The following is a 26525-nucleotide window of genomic DNA, read 5'->3' as shown; positions in this document are numbered from 1 at the left end:
TGGTCCAAAAGTTAGACTTTGTCAGGACTTCCCTGGTGGTCCAGTGGTTAAGAATTTGCGCTTCCACAGCAGGGGGCACAGGTTCGATCCCTGGTCGGGGAACAAAGATCCCGCATGCCGCACGGCGCGGCCAAAAAAGAGAGAGAAGGCATAAATAAACAACATCAAAAAATTAAAAAGTTAGACTTTGTAAATTATCAGGTAAAAATATAAAGACATACACAAAGTAAAGCACAAGTTGCAGCCAAACACCTAAATCCTCAGTACCTATAAAAGCTGAAATTTTTTAAATTCCTGTTATCAAATTGAAATTTTTTTTTCACTGTGTCTGCCTTCTAAAGATACAGGGAAGGGTATTTTTAAAGGCATCCTAGAGGTCAGGATTCTGTGAATCAGACTTATCTTGGGGGCTTTTCCAGTATATAGACTTCCAGATCCCACAGCAGATCCACTGATCTGCTTCCTAGTGATTGAGTTTGACGCTCCCCCCTTCCCCACCTCCTGCCTTTGGTCTCTGGCTTCCTTCTAAAGGGCCTGTGAGCCGTGCAGACATCCAGAAGTAAATGCCCTCTCAAGGCAGCAAGCAGAGCCCAGCCGGAGGGTGGTGGCCCTGCTGTCATTTATGCTCTCGTTCCAGCCTAAATGGAGTCTCAAGGTCTCCAGGGAACCCAGCCCAGCACCTGCCACAAGCGCTAAATTCTCCCAGAGCTCCAGGGAGAAAACACTCCTGGCAAATAGAGTTCAGTTGCCCGCAGCTTGCCTCTGGGCCATCCCTGATGCCTCGGTATCCGGATGCCCTCTCTTCACCCTCATTATGCGAATGGGGGCATCTGTCTTTACAGGCAGCTGCCTCTCTCTCTTTCGCTCTTTGTATCCTACAATCCCTGGATTGTTTGAAGCCTAGTTTCCCCCAAGACATCCTCAGCATCCTACCCTCCCCTGACAGCCCACAGCAGCCTACCCTGCAGACATTCCCTACAGGGGCTGCAAGGGACAGAGAGAAAGGGAAGGCGCTGGAAGGTTGCAGGGAAACCCCAGATTGTGTCTCCAAAGTAGGCTTTGGAATTACCTTCTGTCTCTGCATCAGCTCACACCATCCTTGTCCACGCTGAGGGTTAGATTTGTTCATCGTCCTCAGATGTGGGCAGATAAGCCCAGGAAGCTCCTGCCATTGGGCAGTGAGGGCCTCCTGCAGGCCCAGCCATCTGATGGCCAGGCCCAGGCCAAATCATTTGACTCGTCTTGTATCCCCAGCACCCAAACAGAAAGTTTCTGGAAGGAAGAAAGGGAGGGAGGGAGTGAGATAGAAGGAAGGAAGGATTGTGCATCCTTTCCACAAATATGTATGAACATGTACTATGTGCCAGACACAATTCTAGGTGCTAGGATATAATGGTGAACAAAATTAGACCTGCACCCTACCTCATAAGGCTGCCAGTCTACAGGAGGACGCCGCAATAAGCAAATAATCATTTAAAATATAGAGAAAAATGGCCCCCATGACAAGAGCTACACAGGAGAAGTAGAGGCCCTTGGAGCTGGTAGGGGGATATATTGCGGGCTTCCCTTTGGAAACAAAGCCCTCACTGAGCGCTGAAGGATGGAAGGGGAAAAGCACTGAGAAGACCCTCACCCGCCCTTCCCCTCACTTTAACCCTAACTTTAACTGGTTGCCCCACTCCTTCCCATCCGGTGGTTAGAGCCACCCACCTCCTCTTTCCCCGCAGAGACAGCAGTGGCTGGGAAAGTACAGAATCGAAAAACTCTTTCTGGCTGTATTGTGTCTGGAGCTTTTTATGACGCTCGGCCTAAGACCCCAGTACCTGGAAGCCAGAGAGGGTAAGAGCTCACAGGGGGCAGGATTGATCTGTCCTCTTTAAGTCTGTGTGGAAGTTACACGAGTTGCTTGCAAAGTCCCTCTCACAAGGGAGGCCTCCTCTGAATGTAAAAGCCTCACCCCAGCTTAGGAACAGACAGCCTTGCTTACTGAGGTGCCTCAAAAATTGTGCCAATGACAAGCTCATTTTTAGCTGAAAAGAAGGCACAGCTGAAATATTGGTGGGGCAGCCAGAGCCCAGCTCAAGACCCAGCTACAAAGGGAGGTGCTAAATAGTTGATGAAGAGTATAATTAATCAGGTATTAGGGCCCTCTCGCTGCAGGTTTCAAGCTAACTCTTCCGCATGTACACGTCTCTCACCCACCAGATCCCAGGGTGCTGCCACTCGAAGCATCAGCAGGGCATGAATCCAATTGTAAACTCGCTGCCTCTCGTCACCCCCTCTCCCGCTGCATCACCCCTCCGTGCTTTTGCCGCTGGTCCCTCTTCTTAGGAATCCTTTCTCCTTGAGCACCTGGCCCACTCCTGCTCCCTGACTTGCCTCTTACCAACTGTGCAACTCCAAGATGGTTTCGTAATCTCTTTGTGCCTCAGTCTGCTCATCTGGAAAATGGGGAAGTTGTAATAGTCGCCTCTGTGTAGGGTCACTGGGAAGACTGGACATGTTAGTGATGTCAAGGGCATAGACCTTTGCATGGCACCTTCATACTTGCTCTGTAGACGTTAGCCATTGAATTTATGCATCCTTCCTCACTCACCTCAAGCATCGTCTCCTCCTGGAGCCTTCTTGTCCTCCCAGTCTGAGGTCGGTGTCCCACTGCAGCCTGTGCTTACGTGATTGCACTGTCACTCAATTGCTGGTTTGTGGTCCTTGGTAGATTAAGCTTCTTGAAGACTGGGATGGCATCATCCATCTCTGTATTCCCCGTGGCTGGAATTGGGTACACAGTAGGTGCTGAATGAATGAATGATTGAGTGAGTGAATCTCCACATGCATTTCTTCAGGTTCTGAGATCCTTTGATGACACATTGATGATGGGGAAATCAACTCAGAATATTCCACATCTGTTACTTGGGCTGAAGAATGCAGCCCTCTGGCCCTGCTGGGGGTGAAGTAGGTTTATCTGGCTAGCTTACGACTCAACTGCCCCAGAGGCTGCCCTCTGCCCCAGGGTGCTCTATCCATTAGGAACAGTAGGCGGAGTCTAGGCCCCATGAATGGCCGTGATGCAGCCTGCCCACCACCACTCGAGGCTGTTTTGGAAAGTGAGTCTCATGTTCCAGCTCCCCACCTTCCAGAGTAGGGTGTCTGTAACTGGGCCCTCCTGGCATTTGCCATTTTTCCTTCTTCCTCACCCTACCCCACTGGTGGCCTCTCCCCCATCATCCATGCCTCTTGCTCCCTATACCAGGATGCAGCCACAGGGCTGTCTTTGGATTTTTCCAGCATTGGTCTCCCCCACCCTCCCCGACTTTCCCCCGCCATGCCTTACACGCAGGGCACATGCTCCAGGCTCTGGGCAACTCTGCCAGACAGGAAGTGCAGACCACCCTTGATTAGTATAAGCAACGTGCTTTCCTTGGCTGGGTCTAGAGCTGCTGCAGCCTAATCAGCAAAGCCGCCAGATCAGCAGGGCCTCTCATTAACACTGATCCGATCTGTGTCTCAGCTGCTGAAGCCCTCACAGTTCATCCCTCAGCAACGTTCCCCCAGGATCGCCAGGGCTCAGTGGGTCGGGGAAGGAGTGACAGCCAAGAAGGGCCATGCCATGCCCTGTCGTCTGCTGATGTATAACCTAGCCGGGGGCTCATCTTCCTGGAGGGCAGGGCTGGGGCTGGGCAGGGGTTATGGGCGGTGGGCTCTGAAAGTTCAATGCAGGCCCCGGGTCCCAAGTCTTTTCCGCCCTTCCATCATGCAGTGACCCTGTGCTAAGGTGCTGCCAAAGATGCTGATGCAGGCCATGACGTTCAGTATCAGAAAGCTCCATCCCTTTCTCCAAGCCACCCTGCTCCATGGTCTGGACCACTGCCACAGCCCCCCTCACTAGTCAGCCCTGGGAGTGTAGTTAGGTCAGCTGAGAGCACCTGAGGCCAGAGAATAAGAGCCAGTGAAGGGGGAAGTGAGGGGCAGCTGCTTTGGTTTAGGTAATCAGAAGGGCTTCTGGGAGGAGGTGACATTTTAGCTGAGACTTGAATGACAAGAAGAAGTTGGCCAGGCAACTATCAGGAGGAGAGGAGTTCTGGGACAAGGGACAATGAGTGCAAACGAGAAAGAAGGTAGCCTCTTTAAGGAAGAGGAGGGAGGCCAGTGTGCAAGGAGCTGAGGAGGGGGGTGAGGAGGGCTGGGTAATAAGATAAGAAGGAAGGACTAGTCGGGTGAACGAATGAATGAGTGAATGCTGTCAGAATTGAAAGCAGTGAGAGACCACTGGGAACCAGGGTAGTCAAAGAAGCTTTCTGGAAGACACGAGCCTTCCTTCTGCTTCCCTGTCATAGAACAGATTTTGTGCAGTGAGAGAGACGAGGGAGACCATGGAGGGTGGCAGGTGAGACTCAGGTGCAGCAGGGCTCGTGCATGATGGAACCCCCAGCTGTTTTATGACAAGTCCCCGTGAGTGAGCCAGGCGCCAAATAATACCTGAACTTCTGACTGTCACAACAACCCTGCAGTGGGGTACGGTAGTTATCCCCATTGTACAGCCAGCAGACTGAGGCACAGAGAGGTTACGTCGGTTAACTGAGGCACACTCCTTGTAAATGACGGAGCCAGGCATTGGGCCCATACATGCTCCTCATTCCTCCTGAGTGAGAGTGTGCCTTTGCACTTGGTTAGGGAGCCAAGGGACCTGCTGTGCTACATGACTGACAGTCCAAGCCCCTGCCAAAAGCCGTGCATCTGTCCCTGGGAAAAACTTGTTTCTGGGCACTGAGGAGATTTGATCCACCGGACCCACTGGTTGGGAGTCTCTGAGTGGCTCTCCAGATTGCTGAGTATCTTTCTACGGTAAACATTTGTCACTCCTTTGGGCCACACGGCATGCAAACCTCCTTCCTATGCTTGGAGAAGCTCCGATTGCTTTAAGGCAGAGCCTGCTTCCCTCAGTCAAGTTGAAAATGCCAGCTACTTGTTTTCCCAGCATCTCTTGCAGCTAAGGAATGGATATGTGACCCAGTTTCCAATCAGATGCGAACATCTCACCCTAAAACTGGAAGCCAGTGACCCAAACAAGAGGCAAGTCGTGCAAATTCGGATTCAGTTTCCAGAGATTGTGGTGGTAGCACTTGGCGGCCCATCGTCAGTGGTGGCAGCAGGCAAGATAGAGTTTCTGTGCCCAACAGTGTGGACTGGTCATAGGACTAGTTCCGTGGTTTGATTTGGGACATTAATTTTGGTTTCAACCCTCCGAGCTGGACTCTCCCATCCTCCAGGAGATGTGCGACCTGGCCAGACAGACATGCCTTTTCTGCTTAAATTACCTAGAATTGATTTCTGTTGCTTGCAACCAACAGCTCTAATTAGCACACTGTCATTAGGCCTCATCAGGTCATTAGAGAGGGGAACTCTGGCGGGGGCGGGGGGGAACTTGGGATGTACCAAGCAGATCCAGGGACAGCCTGAAAACTCCCAGAGGAGGGACAGGGACCTGTCATTTCTGTGGCTAAGAGAGGGACTTGGGCAGACACTCCTGAGTATCTGAGACTGCCCAGCTACCTGCAACCCCACTCCATGGCATTTCCTTGTGATCTGGATTCTAGGTAGAGAAAGGCAAGAACCTAACTCTCTTGAAAGCTACATCATGTAGGGGAAAAAGAGAGGCTTGGGCTACAAAGAGACCTGGGTTTGGATTCTGGCTTTGCCATCCACTAGCACTCATTTAACCTCCTGAGCCTCCATTTCTTCATATGTGGAACAGGGTATAGCAGTTGAAGTGCTGTCACCTATAAGTACTCAACACCCAACTCCAGCTGGCATAAAAAATAAAGATGTTCATTAGCGTCATTGACAGGGCACCTGAAGATGTAGTTTGACTTGATCTGTGGCTCTGTCTCCTTTCCTGGTGACCCTCTCGGCTCTGCCCTCCTCTGGGCATCAGCTCCCTCCTCAGGCTGGAGGTGAGACAGCTGCTGAAGTTCTGACATCACATCTGGTCACGATAACATCAGAGAAAGAAAGGTGTTCCTGTAAGCCAGACAGTCAAGAAGAGCTTGCCCAGCAGTTTATAGCAAACATTCCACCCATCTCATTGGTCCAAAGTAGGTCACATGCTCATTCTCCAACCAATAGCTGTCACCAAGGGAATGCCACATGCTGATAGGCTTAGGCCTGAACACCTGAACCAATCACTGGCAAGTGTTATGAGATGATTACCATTGGCTTAAAACATCAGTTCTCAGACTTTTGTCCAGAACCTTGGTGGTTACATTTTCAAAAATCAGAGAGGACTCCAACAAGCTTTTGTTCGTGTGGATTATATTTACTGATGTTTACCATTTTAGAAATTAAAACTGAAAAAGATTAAATATTTATTTGTTTTTAAAATAACAATAAACCTGTTATACATGTTAATATAAATAACATATTTTATGAATAAGAACTATACTTTCCAAAGCCAAAAAAAGTTAGTGAAAAGAGCAGCATTATTTTCTACTTCTGCAAATCTCTTTAAAATCTGGCTCCACAGAAGACAGCAGGATTCTCATACCTGTTTCTGCACTCAGGCTGTTGCAATATGTTATTTTGGTTGTACTTTACGAAGAAAATTCAACCTCATGCAGATACGTGGTTGGGAAGGGGAGGTCCTCGCAGACCTCCTAGATGCGTCTCAGGAAACCCAGCTGTCCTCACAACACACCTTGACAACCGCTTGCTTAAGCTAAGCAAGCTTCAAGCTAAGCAAGATAATAATCGCCCTTATTTCATAGGGTTGCTGAGAGAGAACTGAGGGAGACTATGTATGTAAATCGCTTAACCCACGGTTCAATAAATGGTGTCTGGGAGAGAGGAAAGACCTCAGGTGAACACAGGTAAAAGCGATAATCCATTACCCAGATGAACTGACTTCTCCCTTCCTTTCCCCAGGGTCCCTCCGCCCACACACATCCCATTATGCCAGTCTTGCTACATCTCTGTAAGCAGACACACCACAGTAATTGCCACGGAAAGGAAAATGGGGGCGTTGTTCAACGGAGGGGAAGATCAAACCAAGCTGTCCAACTCAAGCACCTGAGTTTCCCTGATCAGAATGAGAGGCAGAAGCCAGAGTTGACACAAACTGGGGATCAGGGTGAGCCTCAGATTTGCTGATGGCCCCTCACAAAGGCAGAATGGGGGCCCTTTCTCAGGAGTGGCTGTGCAGTTAGAGCAAGATACAGTCCAGGGTCCAGAGGCCAAAGCAAAGCATCCGAGGTCAGCACCCGGTCAGCAGGTTGGGGTCGGAAGCTGAAAACTGGATGGCATCAGGAAGTCAAAGCAGGACAAGAGAGAACAGAGGGGGCCTTGGTGATTTGGGAGAAGGAGCAAGAGAGTTCAGGCCAAAGTCAGAACCTCTGGCTTGCAGGGAACAGCTGCAGCCCATGGGTGTGCGCGAACATGAACACACACACACACACACACACACACACGGGTGCAGGGCTGGGCAGAAAGCTTGTACCGATTTCATGTCCTTTCCAGAGGAGACAGCAATGGTGTGATAGGCTGGCCACATGGCACAGCTTTCAGAACGATCCCAATTTCAAAAGACACCAAGAGGGTAGGAACTTGTATCCCCAGCATCTAGTACGTGGCACATAGTGGCTACTCCGTAACTATTGGTTGGATGGAAGACCCTGTATCCTTGGCCTTAAAAACCAAATGTCCCGGAATTTCCAACACTTCAGCGTCTGATTGCATCTCCCAGACTGCCCCTTGCTCCCAAGAGTGGCATCGAAGCCTTTAGCTGACAATGCATTTGGATTTGGGGCTCAGAACTGCTCCCCCCACAGACAGTGGAAGGAACTCTGCTCTGGAGATCAGGCGACACTGGTTCCAGCCCTAGCTCTATACTAGGTCACTGTGTCATTTAGGGCTTGTCACCTTCCCTCTTGGTGACTCAGGTCTCCCATCTGTGGGTGGCTAAAATCATCAGAGGGGGCATCTAAGAGTGTATGCTGAATGAGGGGCTTGGGGACCCAGCAACAAGGAGCACAGAATGTTCCACTAGGTCAGGTTCCCACGTGGGATCAGGAAGGCAAGTTGCCAGCCAAGGGTCAAGGCACCTGGAACCTTTGGGCTGTGGCCACATCTGACGATGAGTCCCCTCTCAGCCCTAGTGACCCTTTTATAGAGCCCCTTTACCCTGGTGAGCCTACAGGCATTGCCAGCCTCTGACCTGATAAAGATCAAGGCCTTCTGCCTGGGTATTAGGGTAGCTGAGGCCTGTGAACTTGAATCTGGGCTATGAGGAATGATTTGAAGGAAAGAAGCCATTTTCGGTCCCCGGCTCAATCTCCTTTTTCCAAATGTGGGATTGGGAGGCAAATAGGAAGGGACCGAATGATTACCGAGCACCTGTGATATGCCAAGCCACGGTTAGGGGCTTCAACGACATATGTGACTTCCTGCCCACATGGTAGGTATCAGTGTCCCAAGAAAATTGAGAGAGAAATGCAGTTTTTTAGCCAAGATCATGAAACCAGGATTTGAACCTCCTTTCTCCTACGCATTCCCCTCCCTCCCCTCTCCTCTGCCTTCCTCCCCCTCCTCTTCTTCATTCTCCTTCCCACTCCCCTCCCTTCCCCTCTCCTTCTCTCCCCCGGGCCCCTGTAATGTCCCCAAGACACCACAGCCCCTGATGCTCCCTCAGGGGATGAGAGCAGCCCCTTAAGAAGCGCTGTCCTCATTTCACTCTCCCTTTGTGACCCTGGATTTCCGCCCTGGGCATTCAGAGTGGCAGGTTCTGACCGCCCTCTCCCCTCTGCCAACAAAAGCCAGCCCGTAATCCTGCTTTCCTGCCCGCCCGCTCCATCCTCAACAGTAATGTCTTTCTTCCCACATTCTTTCTCCCCTGCTCCAGGCCTGTGGCTGCTTTCAAATCAGGCCAGTGGGACTTAGGCCAAGTTCATCAGGAAGGCCCGAGATGGTCAGCGAGGCAGAGGCTGGTGACCTGTGTGCCGCTGGGGCTCACTCTGGTTTGCTCACCCCGGCGGCTGCACCTTCGAGTTTTGTGGTGCTGTGGGGGCTGCCAAGAAGAGGGGGCAACCTCAGAGACTCCAGAGACAGTGTTCCTTCTCCAACTCAGAGCTGCTTCTTAGGGAGCCATCATCACTCCTGCCCCATGGCCGGCTTCGAGCTCCCCTGCGAGATATCTTGTACTTTTCAGATGCGTTTGGGGAGGGGCTAAGAGCTCTGGCTCTGCAGTCAGTCCTGCCACTTTGCATGAGTTGAGGCCAATCAGTGACTCCATCTCACCATCTGCAAAATGGGCACAACATTAGTTACTACTCAATAGGGTCATCAGGAGGTCTGCATGCCTGTAAAGAGCTTAGGCACGGGGTCTGGTTCACAGGAAGGCCCTAGCAAGTGGGTGCAGCTACTACCCACTGAAGTCTATCTGGCTTCTTCTGTTTTCTGGAAATGGGAAGGCACCAGAAGGGAGGGATGCTGGCATGGTTGGTTCAGAGAAGAAAGTCTTCCTACCCAGACCACCGTGATTCCAAGGTTGGATACGGTGTCCACTTGGGTATGTTGCACAAACTGTCCATAAATGTGTTCATTCAACAAATAATTGAGCATCTACTCCACACCAGTCACCGTCCCAAGGGCCAAGATACAGTGACGACAAGACAAAGATGGCCCCTGTCCTCAAGTTGCTCACTGTCTGGCGGAGAAAGACAACCAATGGGCAAATGACAATCATTAGCAAATGATCTCAGAGATGGAAAAGTGCTGTGACAAAAAGAAAACACAGTAATCAGTTGGTGACGACCAGGGGGAGGGGCTGCTCCAGGTAAGGTGGGGGAGGGGCAGCGCTGACATCTCACTGAGACCTGGACGGAGAGAGGAACGTGGGCACGGCAAGGACAGGGACAGAGCAGTCAGGCAAAAGGTGCAACATGTGTCAAGGCCCTGAGGTAGGCAGCAGCTTGGCTTGGTCACAAGACAAGGCCAGCGGAGATCAGTGCCTGAAGTCCAGAGCGGGAAAGGATGGAGCTGAGAGTGGAGGTAGGGGGCAGGGATAGAGCATGCCCTCCATGCCATTGTTGGGCCTTCAGAGTTTATCCAAAAAGCAAGGAGAAGACAGCGGAAAGTTCTAGGCAGGGGGGCGTCACAAGGTCTGACTGGTTATAAGTCCGGCTTTTGGGTGGAGACCAGATAGACTGGTAGTAAGATGGAGGCAGGGAGGCCACTAGGAAGCTATTGCAATGTCCCCGGAGAGAGATGACAGCGGCTCAGCCCAGGGCGGCGGCGGTTGGGGTGGAAGCCGTTGGATTCAAGATACATTTGGAGAGGAAGCCGACAGGGCCTGCTAGTGGGTGGGTCCATCCAAGTCACACCCCGAGAACAGCCACAGTGGGAGAAGCTCCCTCACAGCCCAGTGTCCAAGGTCAAGGTTCAAAGGACTATTAAATCTGTGTTCCCGTAGCTGCCTCTCTTTAGGGTGGCACGGGTTCAGCCTGTCTGTCTCCCAACAGACAGGGCCAGCATTTGAGGAGAGTAGAGTGACACAGGGAGATATGGGGATGGAAACCCTTGGATCCCCTCTCTTCAGAGTACGGCAAGGGTCTCCAGCGGTAGCAGGCACTTTCCGCTAATAAAACTGATAAAGGCAATTTACTCAGGTGTATATAATATGCACGCACAGAAGCGACCGATTCTCTGGGCCTGATAGGGACACAGGGACCAGCCAAGCTCACAGCACCTGGAAATCCTGTGCTAACAGTCACGTGTGTGCACTTAGACTCATTGCCTATCCAAGGATGCTGGGGGCAAACAGGGACCAAGGACATGCTTTGATGGACACAGTCTTTATAGGCTAGAAAATCTGAAGTTCTGAGAACTGCAATTTTTTTTAATCTTCCATGTTATTTCCAAAGGAAGCCTAATATGCAGCTGGAGATAGAAAAATACAGGTCCTTTTACCAGTTTTATAGCCATTCGGCAAAATGGCATCATCGAGCCCAGGTGAATGCAGCAAAAGTCCTTGTCGAAACTCAGTGAGAGGAGGGGCACGGACAGGTAAACCCCCCTTGGAGCAGAAAATGTCCTGGTTTTGTTACTGTTGTCGTCATTTTGGGTTTCGAACATTGAGGCAGTTGTCCTTGTAGACACATAAATTATAAATAACCCTTAGGATGCCAGGCTTAGGAGATGCAAGAAAAAGAAGAAAAAAAAAGAAACCACGAACAACTGCTGACAGCATCTGCACCCTTGTTAACTCAAACACAGGATCCAAACTATACTTTTCCAGGAAGGAGGCTGTGAAGTGGCAGGTTTTGTTCAGTGGCCCTGCAGCCCATTGAGCACCAGCTACCAGTACAGATTTCCCTTTTGCCCCAGCCCTGCAATGGGCACCCTCGGGCCTCGGCAGCTGGGCGGGCACCCCTGCTCCCTGCCCGGGGGTGCTCCTGCTTTGGCTGCAGGGGCAGGCAGGCTTTGCCGTGGGCCCTCGGGGGCCTAGAGGTCAGGACTCCTCTTCCCCAGTGCGTTTGCCAGATGCGCAGGGAGAGGATGAAAACGGGAGGCTGAGACCTGCTTGGCTGTCTCTTGGTGACTGAAGGTAGGGCTGCTAGAGGGTGACGTGTGAATCTACCTGCTGGCCTGTGAAAGACAGGTGCGCCGTGCCCTCCACTACCCTTGGGTACAGGCTTTGTAAAAAGATGCTTTGTTCGAAAATCCATTTTAAAACATTGTACCAGAAACAAAATGTCATTTACAATATCACAATCCTATTAATCTCACATGAATAGGTAACATTTATTGCGTGCGTACTCGCGGCAGATGCTGTTCTGAGTCCTCTACATATACTTAAGGCACTTAACCCAATGAGGGAGGCAGCGTTATTGCTCCTTTTTACGATGAGGAAACTAAAGCCCTGGGAGGTTAAGCCATCTGCTTAATGTCATACAGCTGGGGCAGGATTCTGTCTCAAGCTCCCCCTGTCTCCAGTGCCTGGCACCCTGTAGTCGCCCAGTAACTCCTTATGCTAGGAGGAAGTTGGCTGGTTGATTGATTGGTTAGCTGGGTGATAAGCTACTTGGACTGGTTAGGCTGCAAAATTGATAGGGGCCCAGTCTTGAGTCGGCAGACACAGGTTCCAACCTCAGTGCAGCCACTTCCTAGCTGTGTGGCCTTGTGGGACTTACTTCCCCCCATGTGCCTCAATTTTCCTCATTCATAAAATGGGCACAGGAATTGCCCTACTTTGGGTTGTGGATTAGAGGAGAGAATTGCACATAAAAGCCTGGTGCATGGCAGCTGCTCAATAACTGGCACTGCGGTGCTGCATTCCTGCTGTCAGTGCAGCTTTGTGACACCTGCACATCAGCTTGCAGGATTCGAGCTGTCTGCAGACGCTCCAGGTCGCAGCACAGACAGGCCTGTGTGCTGCATGTCGGATTCTCTGCTGGAGAAGCCACTGCTCGGGTCTCTCCACGTGCAAATGGAGTCGTTTTCCATCCATCCCAGATTAGTACATCTTCTGCAGGTGCCACTAGCCCCAAAGCCAGCTGTTCCCTGGGGGGACAAGAAGTGCACTTTGAGTAGGAACACTCCTGCTGGCTTGTCTTGCTGCCACCTGCAAAACAGAACCCAGTCCCAAGGGCCTGCACTGGACAAAGAAAGGTCCCCAGGCCCTTTGGTCTGCTAACCAAATATTAATGACAAGGATGAAGCAAATACCTCAGGCAAATGTTTAATAAGAAAATAACACGCCACATGAATTCGGCTTACCATTAACTGCCCAGTGGAACTTGAATGTGAACAGTGGACAATTTAACAGTTGATGTGATTACCTTCAAAGTATACTGGGTTTTTTTCTCTCTTTCTCACTCTCTCTTCCCCGAGCAGGGTGACCTTCCTAATTGCTTTAGCTTAAGTGGATGTTAAAACTTGTTTTCATTCCTTGACGTGGTTGACAGAGTTGGGACTGGAGCAGGTCACCAGGAGCATGCCTGGAAGCAAGGCTCAGAAGTGAGTCATGCAGAAACACAGCTACATAGACCAATGGAACAGAAGTGAGAGCTCAGAAATAAATCCATGCACGTCCGGTCAACTAACATTTCACAAGGGAGCCAAGGATACTCAATAGGGAAAGGACAGTCTCTTCAATAAATGGTGTTGGGAAAACTGGATATTCATGTGCAAAGGAATGAAAGTGGAACCCTCTCTTACACCACTCACAAAAGTTAACTCAAAATGGATTAAGGATGTAAACATAAAACCATAAAACTCCTAGAAGAAAGCATAGGGAGAAAGCTCCTTGACATTGGTCTTGGCAATGGTTTTTTTGGATATGACACCAAAATACAAGCAACAGAAGCAGAAATCAACAAGTGGAACTACGTCAAACTAAAAAGATTCTGTACAGCAAAGGAAACAATGAACAAAAGGAAAAGGCAACCAACCTACAGAGTGGGAGAAAATATTTGTGAACCACATATCTGATAAGGGGTTAATATCCAAAATATATAAGGAACTCACACAACTCAATCAATAGCAAAAAAAAAAAAATCCAATTTTAAAATGGGCAAAGGACCTGAATAGACATTTTTCCAAAGAAGACATTCAGATGGCCAATAGTTATATGAAGAGGTGCTCAACATCACTAATCATCAGAGAAATGCAAATCAAAACCCCAATGAGATATCACCTCACACCTGTCAGAATATTCTGCTATTTTCAAAAATACGAGAAATAACAAATGTTGGCAAGGATGTGGAGAAAAGGGAACTCTCATGCACTGTGGGAATGTAAATAGGTAGAGCTACTATGGAAAACAGTATGGAGGTTCCTCAAAAATTAAAAATAGAGCTACCATATGATCCAGCAATTCCACTGTTGGGTATTTATCCAAAGGAGATAAAAACAGTAACTCGAAAAAATATACGCACCCTCATGTTCATTGCAGCACTATTTACAATAATCAAGACATGGAAACAGCCTAAATGTCCATCAACGGATGAATAAAGAAGTTGTGGGGAATTCCCTGGTGGTCCAGTGGTTAGGACTCCGCGCTTTCACTGCCGAGGGCCCGGGTTCAATCCCTGGTCAGGAAACTAGGATCCCACAAGCCAAGCAGTGTGGCCAAAAAAAAAAAAAAGAAGTTGTGATATATATGTTTGTGTGTATATATATGTATATGTGTGTGTGTGTGTGTGTGTATATACATACACACATATGTGTGTATATATATGTATATATGTGTGTGTATATATACATACATATGTGTGTATATATATGTATATGTGTGTGTATATATATACATACACACATATGTGTGTATATATATGTGTGTATATATATGAATTCTATTCAGCCATTAAAAAAAGAAGGAAATTCTACCATTTGCAACAACACGGATGAACCTGGAGGACAGTATGCTAAGTAAAATAAGCCAGACAAACGAAGACAAATACCATATGGTCTCACATATGGAATCTAAAAACATAAGTCAAACTCACAATAACAAAGAGAATGGTGGTTACCAGGGGCTGGTGGGTGGTGAGGTGGGGAGGGCAGAGAGAATGAGGAGATTTTGGTCAAAGGAGACAAACTTCCAGTTTTCAGAGGAATAAGTTCTGGGGATCTAATGCACAGTGTGGTGACTATAGTTAGCAGTATTATATTATACACTTGAAAGTTGCTAAGAGTAGATCTTAAATGTTATCACCCGTAACAGCAACAACAACAAAAGGGTATTTGTGTGAGGTGAAGGTTGTGTTAACTAACCTTGTTATGGCAAACATTTTGCAATATATACATATATCCAATCATCACATTGTACACCTTAAATTTACACAATGCTATATGTCAATTATATCTCAATAAAACGGAGGGTGTGGGGCAGATAAGAAAGAAAGAAGCAAGCTGTTGCATGGCCGGTGACCTGGGGGAAGTAGCCCAATGCTGAATGGAGTCCAGAGTTCATTGTATAGTTCAGCCATTTTGCTTTCTGCCCCATAAAATAAAAATGTTAAAAAGGGCATGTTTATATCTTTTCAGCATCACAGAATGTAAAACAAAATGTAAGAATTGAAAGCGCAGATGATTAGTTGAAGCATGCAAGAAATCTTTAAAATTAAAAATCGTCGTGTTCACTGTCTCACTAGTGATCTCATCCTTTTCTAGAGGACAAGCTGGCGACCCTAGGTGCTCATCCCTGAGGGTAGGCGGCAATGAAATAATCCCAGGCTATCCTCAGTCATGGAGCACTCGATATGCCTCCTTCTTCTGAAGATCTGGAAGGAGGGTGTCGCTGAAACAGAGATGCTGTGAGTCAAATTGAAGTATTCAATCTGGCCATCCCTCCACTGATGGGTCAGCACTCTCCCTCCATTCCTCCCCCCACCCCCGTGCCGGCCTTTAAAATGAAGCCCCTGAAGAAATAGAGACACAGATGTAGAGAACAAACGTATGGACACCAAGGGGGGAAAGTGGTGGTGGGGGTGGTGGTGGAATGAACTGGGAGATTGGGATTGACATGTATACACTAATATGTATAAAATGGATAACTAATAAGAACCTGCTGTATAAAAAATAAATAAAATTCAAACAATAAAAAATAAAATGGAGCCCCTGCCCCAGAGGAGTATCCTGTCCATGGAGGATGAAGGACCCCCAGGAAGTGCCCTGAGACTTTGGGACTCAAGAGTGTGTTCCCTGGACCAACAGCATAAGCATCTCCTGGGAGCTTGTTGTTAGAAAAGCAGAACCTCAGACCCCACTCCTGCATCTGCATTTTAACAAGATCCCCAGGAGACGGACATGCCGGTGAAGGCTGAGACGCTCTGAGATGATGCCCCAGCAGGCAAACTGAGTTTGAAAAAATGCTCTGGGTACAAAGACAAGGCGTGATTACTCTGCCTGGGCATGTCCTGAACTACTTCCAGAAAGAAGTATCCTCTGAGCTCTGTTGGAAGGGATAGACTAGACGGAAGGGGTTTAGTGGAGGTGGAAAGGAGAACATTCCAGGCAGGGAGCATGGAGTGAGCAAAGTCCTGGAGGTGTTAAAGAGCCAGCGAGGTGGGGTGGGGGGGAGCACTGCAAATGGAGATGCATTTCCAGAAACCTGGCTTAGCCGTTTCTCACCTGAGTGGAGGGGCACCCTTCCTCTACCCCCATCTCTCCACAGAGCAGATGTGCCCACTACAGAATGTCTCTGGCACCTCTTTTCGCTGATGCTGTGAACTGGGCTTTGCTCCGTCAACCTGGGCTGGGACTCTATGCAATGTGTCACTTGCTTCTGCACTAACTCCGTGCCAGGATTGTGCTGGGCATCTTACCTGCTTTATTTCATTTATTTTTTTTTAAAGGTTTCACATATTTATTACTGAGCTAGACAGTGAGCAGTGGAGAGGAAAGATCAAGAGGAGCGAGCCATTCCATTTCTCCCATCACACAGGCAGCTGTTCAGACAGTAGTGATGTTCTGATATGGTAAGGCGCAATTGACCTTGACACAGCAGAAATGTGTGCCACTTCATATGCGAGGTTCCTTACAGACCCAGCTTGGTTCTTCTCCAATGTCTTCTCTTGGAGTCGTACCTGATTTTATTACCAGTTTTCATTTGAATCCATTGGGGAATGGGACGATTCTGCTTTTGTTTCTTGGCCAGGAATCGCTTGATCCTGAAAGTCTTGTGAGAAGACATGGCGAGGAGCAAATTCAACCATACATATGATGGCGGACAAGAGAAAAGAGGAGCATTTCATTTATTCTTAAGGACAACTCACCTAGAAGGTTCTAGAGAGACAGAATAGCAGAACAACTAAGAGCATGTGCTGGAGCCAGACTGCCTAGGTTCAAATCTCACCTTTGTTCCTTACTAGTAGTATGCTTGGGAAAGTTAAAGTTGATTTACCCATCCATATCTTGAAGTTTCCTCTGCTATACGATTGGAAATAATAGTGCTGTATACTTTGTAGGGCTTCTCTGAGGATTAAATACATCAGATATAGTTCAGTGCCTTGGCAAATGGTGAGTTCTACGTGTGATAGTTTTTAATCACTCTTATTATCCCATTGAACAGATGAGGAAACTGAGGCTCTGAGAATTAAAGTGATTTCTCCAAGGTCACAAAGTTAATACTCCACTACCTTTGCAAGGATTCCCCATGGGCTGGCCTCTCTCTCCCACTTAGCTTGACTTGGAGACCCCTTACATCCTGCCCACAATCTCCTCCTCCAACATCATGCCCTTGCTTCCCACCCAGCGTCCCTCCCACCTAACAGAAGACATCTCATCTCAGATGTGTGCCTCTGCGTCTGCTACTGCCACCACACCTTTGCTTAGGCTGTTTCCTCTGCCCAGAATGCTCACCTCCCCATCTCTGCCCATCCTGACTGCACCTCTGCCCTTGAGACCCTGCTGATGTACCTGGTGGAGGGAGCCCCCTCCTCTACATTTCCGGGTGCCCCCTCCTCAGCTGGCCACCTCCACCCACCGTGCACCCAGAGAGCCGGGGCCACATTTTGCACATCCTGGCGTTCTCCCCCCCTTGCCTAACGTGATGCTCAGTATGCAGTCAGTCCCCAGCATGGGTGACCCTCCCTCTCCAGATCCCGTTCCTGGCCCGGGGCTCTTTTGATTCAGCTCAGAGTTTCTCAGCCTCAGCACTACCGATGTTTGGGGCCAGATAATTCCTCGTTTGGGGTTCTGTCCTGTGCATCGTAGGATGTTTAGCAGCATCCCTGGCCCCTACCCTTTAGATGCCAGTAGTAACTCCCCTCCCTGATTGTGATAACCCAGACATGGCGCAATGTCCCCTGTGGGGCAAAGCTGCCCTCCAATGAGAACCGGAATTTCCCCTGGGGTGACCAGGATGAGAGAAGGGGTGACTTTAGCATGGGAGGCTGCGTGGCAGGGGGGGCGGTTGAAATTCCCAAACGTACATGCAGGGAGGTCACAGAGACCGGGAAGGATGGTGGAGATGGTGAACGAGAGGGAGCGTGTGACCTCCTGCCAGTCACAGCCAGGTGGAAATGTGGTCCAGCTTTTGCCAGATTTTGAGACTCTTCAAAAGAAGCCAGAAATCCTGTCTTTTATGTGAAATTCCCTGATTCTTATTTACAAAACAGAAACAGACTCACAGACTTAGAGAATGAACTTATGGTTACCAGGGGGGAAGGGTGGGGGGAGGGATACACTGGGAGTTTGGAATTGACTTGTACACACTACTATATAGATAACCAACAAAAAAAAGAAGAAGAAAAATTCCCTGATTCTTAAGTGTTGGCAACTAACATGAATTTGTTTTAAACATTGTGGGAAGACCAGAATATGTCTGTGAGCCAAATGTGGGCTTTGCAACCTTCCCTACAGACCAAGTTTCCAACCTAGAAGCTTTGGGCAGCTCACACCCACTGGGCCCACGGGTCCCCATTCTCTCAGCAGTGGTTTGTGTCTTAGGCACCATGCACAAGCCCCATGTTAGGACTCTGGACCACACAGTCTCTGCCCACGCAGGCCACTCCAACCCCCCTCTGAAGCCCAATTCCAAAGAGGTGGAGGGTTCTAAACTCCCAAGCATTAGAGAATATGGAAAGTACCCCAGGAAGGGGGTCAAGAAGCCTGAGCTCTCATCTGACTCTGGCACTGATTTGCTGTGTGACCTTGGGCAATCACTCCCCCTCTCTGGGCTTCAGTTTCCTCCTCTGTCACGTGTTTGTAGGATGAAGAAGGAGAAGGGCGGAAGAATGCATGCTTTCTTTTCCTGGGACTCGAATGAGTATTTCCTCTTGGCAGCACAGAACCCCACCTGGCTTACCCAGTGCCCAGCGGGCATTCTTGTCCTCAGACTGACCTGGGCAGGGACAAGCCAAGATGGTTCCACCTCCCAGTCCAGGAATCCTGCATTTCAGAGCGGGGAGTCTGGGTCATCCTGATGGACTCTTTTCTCTGTGCAATTAGGTTAGCAGTGCTGGAGGCTGCTCCGCGGGTGGAACCCACCTTTCCATCACTGGGAAGAGTCAGACCGTTGGCCCCTGCTGGTGCTGATGGCAGAGCTCTGGGTTTGTGAGACTGTCTCCCTGCCCAGAGGTGCTCATGGCCACAGGACGGCTCAGGTGGGCAAGCCCACACCTGGCCTGTCTGCAAGCCCTCAGACAGTTTCCCAACGGGCTCTGCGGCTGAGAGGAGCCTTCCTTAGGCTGATAGGAGCAGAGAGGCTCTGGGAGATCTTTTTGCCCAACCTCCGAATTGTATAGATGGGAAAACTGAGGCCCGGGGAGGGAAAAGGGTTGGCCCAAGGTCACCCAGTCAACAGAACGAACACCCACATCTCCTGACTCCCTGTCCAGTGCTCCTTATGATCTAACATCGGGCTCTCCTGGAAGTGGGCACTGGTGAGATACACAAAGAGTGACAGATAGACAGACAGACAGACAGACCCAGACAAGCACTGACTTTGCCCATCACCACCTGTGGCCTAAGACCAGCGGTTGTGGACTCCGTGCCTGGAGCACGCATGTGGTGACTTGCAGGGCGTGAGGGCTGGAGGACGCACTGTTACCATGTGGGATGGAATGGGGGTTCTATCACCAGACCTCCGGATTTTTTCAAAATAAAGCTACATATCTGACTTTTTTGGTGTAATTTATCCAAATTTTTAAATCTTGGCAACTAATTTTTAAAATGCTTTTTAGTAGAATACTAGGAAAAGAAAACACATTCACAGGCCGTAACTGGCTCTAGGGCCACCAGTTTGCAACCTCTGCTCCCTTCTCTTACCCTCAGTTTACTCTGCTTTAAAGTGGGTATCATGGGACTTCCCGGGTGGTCCAGTGGTTAAGACTCCAAGCTCACAATGCATGGGGGCACGGGTTCAACCCCTGGTCGGGGAACTAAGATCCCACATGCCACACGGCACAGCCTAAAAAAATAGAAATAAAAAATAAATAAATAAAGTGGGTATCACAACAGTACCCCCTCTCACAGAGCAGTTGAGGGATTAAATGAGATAAAACCACTAGAGGGCCTATCATACCACTGGGCCCACAGTGAAAGGGAGCTGTTGTTATTTATTAAGACATGGGACCCTTTTCTTAGAAGAAATGGGAAGGGACTTGTTAAGCTTAGCACAAGGCAACTGGGAGGCCCTGAGCCAGAACTCAGGATCTTTCCAGCAATCCACAAATCCGAGTGTGTGCTTGCTGTGTGCCTGGTGCCGTGGGCATGTATCAATTTAAAACCCTGTCCCCGCCTTGAATTTACAAGGGAGGTGGGATTGGGCTCACCCAGCAGCTCGTGGGGTTGTCCTTCACCCCAGGAATCCAGGAGCATCCCTCCACTAGGCCCCTAATCTGTGAGAAACATCCTACTTTCAAAGGTCATATCTTTAAAAACAAAAAGAATGCAGCTCCTTTCCCATTAGACAACACATTTCTGCTTGTTTGTTTTAATGAGAAACTTCAGGGGGAAGATGACAGTCCTTCCACGTAGCTGTTCGACAAATCTGCCTCCTGAAACCAGTTCCAAAGACATTTAAAGGACAGTTCTGGGGAAAGAAGAATTTAGAACAAATTCTAATTAGTCCCGGTGGGACTAGGGGCCATGGCGGACTTCTGCCCTGAGAACCCGGAGACCAGGGCCTAAGGTTACTTCCTGATGTCCAGCGTGCAGAACGTTCTCCCGCATGAACTTGGCCCACACAGGGGCCGCTGGGGGCAACGCCAGGCCCGTTCCCGGCTTTGCTGGAGGCCTTGTGGACACAGAGCCCGAGGTGCTGACGGAGGCCGTGCATGCTCTGCCTTCAGGGTGGGAGAAGCCGGAGTCGCTCTGGCTGACATGCCTGAGTTCTGGTGGGCGGACAAGCAGGTAAAGCCTGTAATTACAGGAAAGCGGCCTGGGGCGTGTGTGGACAGGCCTCCCGGAGCCCAGGCAGGTGGCCTCCTGACAAGGGAGGGCCCTAGGGTTTGGACTCTGGGTGCAAAAAGCCATCAGGGTGGGGGAGGGGTGGTTATGTAGCTGTGATGCCACAGCCACTGACAAAATGACCTTGCTCTGCTCCACTGCCTTGTTCCTCCCTCCCAGCTCAGAAGGACGTGTGAAGACCTAGCAGTCCTTCCTCCGGGCATTGGCGGTGGCCCTCACCTTTATCAGCATCAGGGTTACATGGAGAGGGCTGTTAAAACAGACTGTCAGGCCCCATCCCAGGAGTTTCTGACTCAGGAGGTAGGGATGGGGCAGAGAATTTGCGTTTCTCATAAATGCACAGGGACGGTGCTGATACGGCTAGTCTAGGGGCCACACTTTGAGAACCACTGCTCTAGGGCTTCCTGAAGTCAGTCTGCTTGGGCCCCTGATTTGCTGTGTGTCTCTGGGCAAGTATCTGAGCCTCTCTGGACTTCTGTTTCTCTCAGAAGGAGAAGCCAGCTTTGTCTTTGAACAGATAAACCCCACCTCGGTGCTGAGATGCCTAATTACTACTTGGAGGTAGCTCAGAGACCTTCACATGAAAGGCCCAGGCCTTTGCACAAGGTTCTTACTCCATGGTTCCAACTTGCTTCTGGCCACTGTGAGAGCTGTCGCTTTAGGAGAGATTGGCACTTTAAGCCTTAAAGGGACAGGCCAGGCCAGCATCTCTGGGCCTCAGCGCTCACCCTGCCTGCAAGAATATTGAAGCCATTTGCTAGCCTGGTCTTTGAGATCATTTTGTTTCCTTGGGAAGGGAGGTGGCAAGGGCTCGTCAGTGTCCCAGTGGTAAGGCCTCTATGGCACAGACAGTCATAATCAAAGTCATATCTGCCAGCCGTTCTCCTTTCTCATCTGAATGTCCAAGTGGACCGTGACCTTTCTACACTCGGGGGCCTGTCGCCCTTCCCCACAGTATCTAGGGCAGGAGTGGACTCATGGCAGATGCCGAGTGCAGACGGACCCCATGAAATGAACAAGCAAATAACCAAGTGGTTCCTTAACTGAACTGGCCCCGCAGCCTGGGTGTTCGGCCCTCTGCAGTTACGTGGGCTTTCCCACTTCTGGTCTCCTTTGTTCCTCACAGGACAGTCATGGGGAGATAGGCAAGTATTCTTATCCCCATTTCACAGGTGGGGAAACTGAGGCCCCCGGAAGGTGGCCCGACTTGCCCAACTTTACTAGTAAGTAAAGGGCAGTTGCAGAAAGAAAAGTCTAGAACTCCATGCCGCAGACCCTCACCACAGCCTCTCCCGAGTCTAATCGGTTTTCTTTTCCATGTCCCTGTAAGAGCCATTCTGCAGGTATTTGCCATGGAGATGAAACTGGGAGAGCAGTGATCTAGGAATCCAGACCCTTCCTGGTTCCGGGGAGGGAGGAATAGTTTCTCCTTTGCAGAAATCGCCAGTCTTTCCCAGGGGCCTGCCTTAGGCCCGCTTGGTGTCACATGCTGGTACACCCCAGGTACCCATGGCAGGCTAGACCACATGGTGCTTTACCTCCGGAGCCCAGTACTGTGCCTGGCACATGGTTGGTACACAATCAGTATTTGTTGCGTCAATGAATGAATAAATGAAGACAGAGGTGGTTGAAATACTGAGTCTAAACTTACCAGTTTGTGTGATCTTAGACAAATCCTTCCACTCTCTAAGCCTTGGTTTCTTCAACTGTAAAATCAGAATAATAATAATTTTTATAATAATACAAAATAGTGGCATAATAATTAAGAAAACTGGCTCTGGAGCCAGAACTGCCTGCCTCTAAATCCTAGCTCCATCCTATTCTACTGGGTGACCTCAAGCAAATTACTAAACCTCTCTGTTCCTTGGCTTCCTCGTTGATAAAGTGAGGATTGTGATAGTACTTATGTAGTGTTGTGAGGATAAAAATGAGCTAATATGTGTAAAGTGCTCTATCCAATATTATAAATAACCCTTAACAATGATGATTGAGCACTTCTATCTCTGTGCATTGGTAAATTAAATTATAACATTTAAGTAACAAGTACCTGGCAGAGTGCCTGGCACAGAGATAGAAGTGCTCAGTAAACAGTAACCATTATTCTTATCTTGGGCACTCACTGGCCTATAGCTCTCTGTGTCTCTTGAATCACACATAGGAAGTGGAGACACGGGGCCTGAAAATTGTGGTGGTGGACATAGTGGTCCCATTCCCAGGAGCCACCAACCCCCAGCTGAGGAAGGTGAAGTACCGCCAGTGGCCACCGGGGGCAGCAGAGGCCCCCATCCCCAGATGCCCTGCTGAGGGTTCCCTGAGTCCCGTGTCCAGGAGGTAAACAAGGAAGGGTTGACTATTCCACTGTGCCCACAGGCAGGCATTCTCCATAACCCTGACATGCAATGCATTCCCCCAGAGAACACCCCTCACTTCTGAGGGTTAGACTCCCAACCCTGCATTGAACAGCCATATCATCTTGGATAAGTCCCTTTGTCTTCCCTCAACCTCAGTTTTCTCAGCTGGAACATGGGAATAGGGTGGTTTGGAGGGTTGAATGAGCTAGACAGGACAGTCCCTGGGGTGAAGTGAGTGCTCAGTGACACCTGTTGCCAAGGTAGCATGATGGTATTTAGCCCGAACTCTGCAGCCAGACTACATGAAGCTTGAGTCCTGCCTACATCACTCATTGGCTGTGTGCCTTTGGGTAAGTGACTTAACTTCTCTGTGTCTGCTTCCTCATTTGTAAAATGGGGATGATAATAATAGTACACGTAATTCTCAGAGTTGTTGGGAGGATTAAATGAATGTCTAAAGTTTTTAGAACAGTGCCCGGCATATATAGTAAGTGCTGTGTAAATGTTTGCCAGTATTATTATTAGAAGTCGTACTATTTTGGCTGCGTTGGGTCTTCGTTGCTGCGCGCAGGCTTTCTCTAGTTGCAGCGAGCGGGGGCTACTCTTCGTTGCGGTGCGCAGGCTTCTCATTGCGGTGGCTTCTCTTGTTGCGGAGCACAGGCTCTAGGCGCGTGGGCTTCAGTAGTTGCAGCACGCGGGCTCAGTAGTTGTGGCTCACGGGATCTAGAGCACAGTCTCAGTAGTTGTGGCACACGGGCTCAGTTGCTCCGCAGCATGTGGGATCTTCCCGGACCAGGGATCGAACCCGTGTCCTCTGCATTGGCAGGCAGATTCTTAACCACTGCACCACCAGGGAAGTCCCCAAGTCGTAGTATTTTTGATGTTATTGTTATTTATTCTGAATAAGCTGCAACATTTCAGCTTTCTGCAGAAACCTCCCTGCTTGACATGAACTCCCCAAAAAGAGGCTTAGAGGAGACGGGAGAGATATGGCCCCTGGATGAGGAAGGACTTTTTCCTTTTGGTGCAGCTGAGAATCTAATTTGGGACGCAAGATGGTCTGAGAGGCAGGGCACAGAGGCCAGCCGCACTCAGTGAAAATACTTCAGTGCCTGGCTTTGGGCTAAGCTTCTGCTGGCAGAGGTGATCAGGATGTTCACCAGGTCATTTGGGACCCAGGAAAGATCACCAAAGAATACCAATGAGCCCATGACAGGCGCACAAAAGTCTCCAGCCAAGAAGTCCTCGCCAGGACAGATGGCAGGATGGAACGGGGGTAAAATCCTCCATCCCCCAAGGGCTGAGGTCTAAGTAGGTGTAGGGGAAAATCCCAGTCTAATCCTTCCTGCTGCACCTGTGCCCCAGAGTCCTACTGGGATGGCCAAGGGAAGAAGAGATCAGTACGTACCCACTGGTGGCCTCAGCCACAAAGGCATCCCAGGGCCTGCCAGAAGGACTTCTGAGAAATAGATCAAAGGCTGCAGATCTCCATGGAAATAGCTGGTAATGCTTATCTGGCTTAGAAACAATGGGCATGTCACTCCGGCCTCCTCCGGCAATGTCCTCAAGCCCACTTTTTCGAGGGTTTACCTTGTGCTAATCACCATTCAGAGCCCTGCGTGTGCCTCTTCTCATTGAAATCTCCTTCCACAACCCTATGAGGTGGTGGCCACAGTCATCTCCATCTTACAGAGGAGGAAACTGAAGCTTCCAGGGGTGAAATCATTTCTTCTAGATCATACACTAGTGTGTATCAGAGCCAGGATTTGAGTCCTGGTCTCTCTGCCTCCAAAAAATGTGTCCCCAGCCTCCTGGGGTGGGCAGCCTCCAAGATGGCCCTCAATGACCCCTGTCTCCTGTAGTCAAACCCTCCCATCCAGGGTGGACAGGACCTAGTGATTCACTTTTTTATTTATTTATTTATTTATTTATTTATTTATTTATTTATGGCTGCGTTGGGTCTTCGTTGCTGCATGCAGGCTTTCTCTAGTTGGGGCGAGCGGGGGCTGTTCTTTGTAGTGGTGCGCGGGCTTCTCACTGCAGTGGCTTCTCTTCTTGTGGAGCATGGGCTCTAGGCACACGGGCTTCAGTAGTTGTGGCACGCGGGCTCAGTAGTTGTGGCTCGCGGGCTCTAGAGCACAGGCTCAGTAGTTGTGACGCACGGGCTTAGTTGCTCCACGGCATGTGGGATCTTCCCGGACCAGGGCTCGAACCCGTGTCCCCTGCATTGGCAGGTGGATTCTTAACCACTGCACCACTAGTGAAGTCCTGTGATTTACTTCTAATGAACAGAACAGGGAGAAGGTGATGGATGCCATTTCCAAGATTAGGTTACAGAGACAGAGGTTTCCATCTTGTGCACACCCTTTCTTGCTTGAAGCCCTTGAAGCCCTTGAGGGAAGCAAGCTGCGATTTTTCGAGTAGATCTATAGCTCTATGGCAAAGAACTGAGGGTGGCCTCAGACCCACAGCCGAGGAGCTGAGGTTCTCAGTCCAACACAAGAAACAGAATCCTTCCAGAGCCACATGAGTGAGCTGGGGAGTAGATCCTCCCCAAGGAGAGCCTTGAGTTGACTGTGCCTTTGTTCCCCGGCTGACACCTTGCCGGCAGCCTGCGCAGAATTCCTGAGCCAGAGGCACCCAGCCAGGCCATCCTGGATTCCTGACCCACAGAAACTGAGAGATAATAAATGCTTCTTGTTTCAAGCCTCTGCATTTTGGGGAGATTTGTCACGCAGCAGTAGATAACTAATACACTTGCTCTCACTACTAGCAACACACACCAAACATACCCCCACAACCGTCATGAGAAGGATTAAAAAGACTCACTCAACCATAGTGGGCAGATCTGGGAAGGCCCTCCTCACATCTGCTAACCCAGCCCTTCATTTTGCTTTTGCCGGTGAGGGCGCTTAGTTGCAGAGACAGAATCACCCTTTTCCACAGTCATACACAAGCTAGGGGATTGCTACCGAGGTCTCCAGACTCCAGGAACTCATGAGGGTGTTATAGACAAAACGGTACAGATTCCTATGAATCCACAGTTGCTACCTTGTCTTAGTGCCAGGTGTTTGAAAAGAGAACTGTTGGCTGGAAGATCTCAGTAAAACCTCCTCTACAAATACTAAAAACACAGCCAAGAAAAAAAAAAAACAAACAAACCTGAAAAATTCCAGTGGGCTCAAATAGTCAATTTCAAGTAGATATCGAATATAGTGGAGTTCTTTAGTACAATGTTTCTGGTTTTGTTCCTTAAGCCAAACATATCTT

The 26525-nt window shown here is 49.5% G+C and overlaps 2 protein-coding genes across 3 annotated transcripts in view; one reads left to right on the top strand and one right to left on the bottom strand.

Annotated features, from left to right (window-relative positions):
• Nucleotides 1-26525, top strand: part of KAZN (kazrin, periplakin interacting protein) — a 456516-nt gene that overhangs the window by 266468 nt on the left and 163523 nt on the right. The gene's annotated exons all lie outside the window — the stretch shown is intronic.
• LOC133089068 (large ribosomal subunit protein eL39-like) lies at nucleotides 16529-25573 on the bottom strand. The gene is made up of 2 exons (XM_061187225.1): nucleotides 25488-25573; nucleotides 16529-16736 (listed from the first exon to the last, which is right to left on the bottom strand). Exons 1-2 carry the CDS (start codon nucleotides 25571-25573, stop codon nucleotides 16529-16531), a joined length of 294 nt encoding a protein of 97 aa, XP_061043208.1.

Source organism: Eubalaena glacialis, chromosome 3, assembly GCF_028564815.1.
Source record: "Eubalaena glacialis isolate mEubGla1 chromosome 3, mEubGla1.1.hap2.+ XY, whole genome shotgun sequence".
NCBI classification, from domain to species: domain Eukaryota; kingdom Metazoa; phylum Chordata; class Mammalia; order Artiodactyla; family Balaenidae; genus Eubalaena; species Eubalaena glacialis.
Note: the sequence above shows the minus strand (reverse complement) of the source record. Positions and strands in the feature narration are given on the sequence as shown.

Coding starts and splice junctions, on each gene's coding strand:
- LOC133089068 (XM_061187225.1), bottom strand. CDS start 25,573: ATGGCATCCATCACCTTCTCCCTGTTCTGTTCATTAGAAGTAAATCAC. Junction 16,737..25,487: donor CAGTGGTTAAGAATCCACCT/GCCAATGCAGGG, acceptor TAAATGAAATGC/TCCTCTTTTCTCTTGTCCGC.